Source organism: Montipora capricornis, chromosome 10 (genome assembly GCF_036669925.1).
Source record: "Montipora capricornis isolate CH-2021 chromosome 10, ASM3666992v2, whole genome shotgun sequence".
In the NCBI taxonomy this organism is placed as follows: domain Eukaryota; kingdom Metazoa; phylum Cnidaria; class Anthozoa; order Scleractinia; family Acroporidae; genus Montipora; species Montipora capricornis.
Window position 1 is genome coordinate 59323873 of NC_090892.1, and position 5000 is coordinate 59328872.

General features: G+C 40.9%; 1 protein-coding gene across 4 annotated transcripts in view; it reads left to right on the plus strand.

Moving 5' to 3' along the window:
* LOC138021792 (uncharacterized) overlaps positions 1-5000 on the plus strand; it is a 41783-nt gene that overhangs the window by 17829 nt on the left and 18954 nt on the right. For all 4 annotated transcript variants that reach the window (XM_068868799.1, XM_068868797.1, XM_068868796.1 and 1 more), the window contains 2 exons: positions 45-112; positions 3111-3327. In XM_068868799.1, coding sequence (XP_068724900.1) covers positions 45-112; positions 3111-3327 — 285 coding nt within the window. The remainder of the gene's footprint in view (positions 1-44; positions 113-3110; positions 3328-5000) is intronic.

Sequence of the window (5000 nt, forward strand, 5' to 3'; positions counted from 1 at the left end):
TCAGTTATATTTAGTAATTATTGTTTTGTTGTATTTTCGTTCAGCATGTGGAACGATGACCGTTACAATATATACTGCCCAGGAGCGATCAAAGGATGACGTCAACACGACCGTGAGTACATACGTTTGCGAATTATTTTTGTAGCAAGGCTTTCCCCAACCGTGGCATAAAGAATAGATAGTGCAATTTTTAGCATATATACATATTTGGCACTTCAGTCAGAAGTGTGTTACATGGCATTGCGCCAGGCTATATTAGAAATCTAGTTGAGTTACAATCTGGGTCCAAGTATAACTTGCGATCCACCAATAGGCATGGTCGAGTTAAAACTATAAAATAGCCCGAAATTGCCTTACATACATGCTAGATTACATTGTAATGCAAATGAGAAAAACTAACCGTGAAAAGGGCTATTTTGTAACGAAGCCGGGAACATTAGAACCCACAAATGAACAGCTCCCAACGTCAGTAGCTTCATAGTTCGGTTGGTTAGAGCGTCGCACCAGTATCGCGAGGTCACGGGTTCAATTCCCGTTGAAGTCCTGAAATTTTCAGGCTTCGCTACGCAATTGCAAAAATTGCGTTCATAACTGCGAGGATCATAGCTTCACTTGATTTCATATCCGCAATTCATATATGATAAATTTCACATATCATTTCATCATTGATTCATTCCTCACGGGAACATTAGAACTCACAAATGACCAGCTCCCAACATCATTGGCTTCATAGCTCAGTTAGTTAGAGCGTCGCACCGGTATCGCGAGGTCACGGGTTAAAATCCCGTTGAAGTCTTGAATTTTTCAGGCTTCTTCACGCAATTGCAAAAATTGCGTTCACAACTGCGAGGATCATAGCTCCATAGAGAGAATATTAAATTACAAAAAATATTCCACTTAAAGGTCGTTAAGCTATATTTTTGGGAGTTCATTTGGACAAAAAATGTCACAAAAACCTTTTCCTGCGTAAAATTTATTGAAGCAAACAAAATATTTGCTATTAGAGGCAAAAAAACCCTTCTTATTTTAATAGGCCATTTTACAGTTTGCTCAGCGACCCAGCCTATGAATGGCTGCGAGGCTGCCGGTGACCTTGTATTGATACAGTCCTCACTGCTTTTATCATGTAAATCATTTTGTTGTAATTCTAATTAGTCTACATTAACATTACAAAAGCACTAAGGTTTGTAGCAAAACAGGGTCACCGGCACCCTCACTTCCATTGTTAGGCCAGGTAACTTAGCTACAACTGTAAAATGGTCTATTGCGTGAGTGCAAACAAGAAACACAATCCGTGATTAAAGAAAACTTGAGATTAAACCCGTTTCAGAAGAATTAACCTTTTCCTTGAATAATGAAGCACAAAATTGACGACAAGCCTTCTTTCAAATAATTCTTGGCTGTCACATTTCCAATTATTTTTTCACCTGAAGGCTGTGCAGAGTTGAGTGCAAATAAATACAAATTGCCAGACAACAGAGATCACAGATCCAGGGCTCAAAGGGAGTTCGATTCCTTCTCTGTCTACACTTGGTAAAATATTAGAAATACAGCTCACTTTGATTACGGCACGACAGGCGAAAGATTGTTGTCGAAGTTCATTATTACATTACTAGTCGCTTTTGAGATTCCAGATATTTATTTTCCACCGCCTGTCTTGTTTATCCAATTGACGTTCCATTCTTGAGCTCCATAAAGGTATATTTTGTTTAAAGATCCACCAAAACACCATTTCTGTTTCAATGACTTCGACGCCATTGCAGGTAAATTAAATATTTTACTGTGCACACCAAAGAAATCTGCGCATTTCTTCTACCCCCTGAAACCCATCAAAACACGCGAACAAGGCTCTATGCACAAACATACCATTTAGTAGGGGAGTGACAGGAAACACTTCTCGACACGGAAAATAATATTAAAAAAAAAAAAACAAAAACAAGCAAATGAAACGCAGATTCCGACTGGGTTTGGCAACCCAGTAATGAGCATTACTTTAGGATAGAGCTGGTGATATGTTATTAACAGAATCACTCGCCTACATTCCGTATTTTTAATAATTGTTGCCAAAGGGACAACATTTTAATCTGTTCAGTTTAAATTGTTAGTGGGCAAGGAATTTTAAAAGTAAATGTACATGTTAATTTAAGTTACATTATAGTCAGTTTTGTGTGAATTTTAAAATTCACAGGGAAAATTGGCTGCTGCGTAGGGGACGAAGGCCAAATACCACTAAATTATTTGATCTAAGTGATTTTTTCTTCAGAAAATAAGAACCTATTTAAGAACCTAAATAGCCTTAATTTCTGTTAATTTCCATTTATGTAAGAACCCGTTCAAGCTAAATTTTAAAATGGAAGGTTTTTACTAGGGGGGTTTTTACTGTATACACCAGCAGGGGGTGATAGGCCCTCACGCTACCGCGAGAGCATCACATGCAAGTTAAAGTCATAAAAGCTTACCTCTTTGCTCAGGCTTCACGACGGGGTCGTCTCGAAGTTGGATTTTAGAAGCCCAAGTAAGCCGCCTTGTAGGCGTAGCCGACAACTGAGAGAGGGAGGGAGGGGGAGAGAAAGAGAATGTTAAGTGCTATTGATTTCCATGTGGTCCATCTGAGCGTTAGCTCTGTTAATGGAAATGGACAGAGTAAAACGCTTACCAGGGTGGGATTTTTTGTCTGTTCTAATGTGATTATAAGCGCTAACGGTGAGATGGATCTCACGGGAAGAGAGATTGTTCAAACGGCCAACCTCTTAAAAAAGAAAAAGCGGACCTCCTCTTTTACACCAATGTGGTCCGGTTTCGGTCCAGATTGTACCCTAAATGTGGTTTGAGTTTGATTAAGGGTTGTCTCCTGCTGCCAAAGGCTTTTCCCCGAGCGCTGTGGGTTTTCCCTCCCATCACTTGATTTGAGTTGCCTTCCAATATGATATGATTTTATTTGAGGGTCGTTTGTTAGCTAAGTCTATGGTTCCTGCGCTTTCCCTCGTTATTATTCACGTACCAAACAAACCGCATTCAATGACGTATTGAATTGCTCGAGGTGTCAGCTGAGCCCAGGTTTCCGTGTTAAACCTGCTGTCGACATCGACATTTTCTCTTTGTTCTTGTAGATACAAAATGGCCTTTTCAATGACTCTATGATATACGAGGCTGTGAAAATAACAAATATGAACACCGACGGGACAACACCGACGGGACAAATCGTGGTTACCTTTGAGTTTTGCTTGGTTTTCAAATCTGGGGACAAATATATTGAGGACCTTGCTAAAGCACAATTCAAAATCCTTTTTAACACGACGAAAATCGATTTCAAACTTGAAGAAACAGGTACGTCGTTAAACTTATATTGTGCTGTATCAGTTGAGTATATTAAAGTAACTTAATTACGACATGAAGATTAGGAAGGTTATCTTTAGGTGTGTTGATTTACCACTACTTCCACTGATTTAATTACTCAGAGGAAAAATTTGTACATAAATTACAACGTCAGTTAAACTATGGAATACGCTAAGAATCATACGGTTAGTGGTTAGGAGACCTCAGGAAGTCGAAGGCTTGTACAAAGAGGTCCTCCCTCGTGACATGAGTATTTCATTTTAAGAAAGACTAGACTGCTGCAATAAGTATAAAAAGGACAGTAAAAGGCTATAGGGTTAGGCTAGACTAAAAGGTGTAGTTATAAATTTGCGTTCAACGCCGTGACAGTGCGATTTTCCCGAGAGTCACCCCGTCGCTTGAGCGAAGGGGAATTGATAAATGGGGCTAACGCTCACAACGACAATTTTCGCAAGTCCCTTCGGGGCTTTTATCAACGAAGACTTGTTCCGACGTGGAAAAAACTGGCCATCGAGATTTGCGTAGTAATAGTCAAGGTTCGGCCGGGCTGACCCGGTTTCCGAGATCTTACCTCACCAGAAGCCCATGGGTAGGAGCTTGCCTCTCTCATACACGTCCTTATGGGTCAACCTTTGCGCGTATCTTTCTATTTTTAGAACGCCACGAGTTCCTCGGCTCTGCACGCACTGTTTTAAAAGGCCAATCAGAGTAAAGTCATTGTCTAACGAAGACAAAAATAGCAGTAAAACTGAATTTAAATCGTGCAAATTAATGTAAATTTATGTAAATGCGAGTCTCCTGCTCAAGGGTTCGTTCTAAAAATAGAAAGATACGCGCAAAGGTTGACTCAAAGATCTACTGCATATGGAGGCTTCTACTCATGGGCTCCTGACCTCACCTCTTAATCATTTGTAAAAATTTCGATGTGTTGATATGAGAGAGCGGGCTGGCTTGGTTGCCGAGATCTCGGTTTTTCCAACCGGGATCTCGGTAAGCGGGCTGGAAATTTTGCCATATGAACATTTTAGCCCGATTACCGGGATGAAAATAATACTATTCTAACTGTGGGCCATCCTAATGCACAAACGCCCCTTTTCCCCCCGCGATTTATGTGTGAAATCCCCTTGCTTTTTCTACCCATAGGGAAATCTTATTAGGATATCTTATTACCATTTTTGGCATAAAAAGGCTTGTTTTTCCCTGTTTATTCCTCACTTTGGCTTTAAGCGAACGTCAGGAATTCGTTCCCCCCCCCCCCCCCCCACCCCAACTCCCCGCAGCGATGACCGGCGTGTTGCGTGGCTGCCACTCCTTCTCGCCTCCGTGCTCGCCTCCGTGCTCGCCTCCGTGCTCGCCTGGGGCGTTTGGGAATGAGGGCTCCCGGTGGGAATTCATTACAATGCATTTTCGTGATAGAACGGACATTACCAAGTTTTTCTCTCTCTTTTCTTCGATGATGAAGCTCGGAAGAGTTACATTTGATAATTGATGTTAAGTCAAAAGAAATTTGAGTGGGGAAAAGAGTTAAATTAATTAAACAAAGAAAATCGAGAAATCCTCTCCACTCTCCAGGCTTGTTCGTTTGATTTCACACCTGAGTTGTTGTATCGCCACTTTTCATCTCGGAAACCGGGCTGAAAGTTGCCATATGAACACAACCTAAT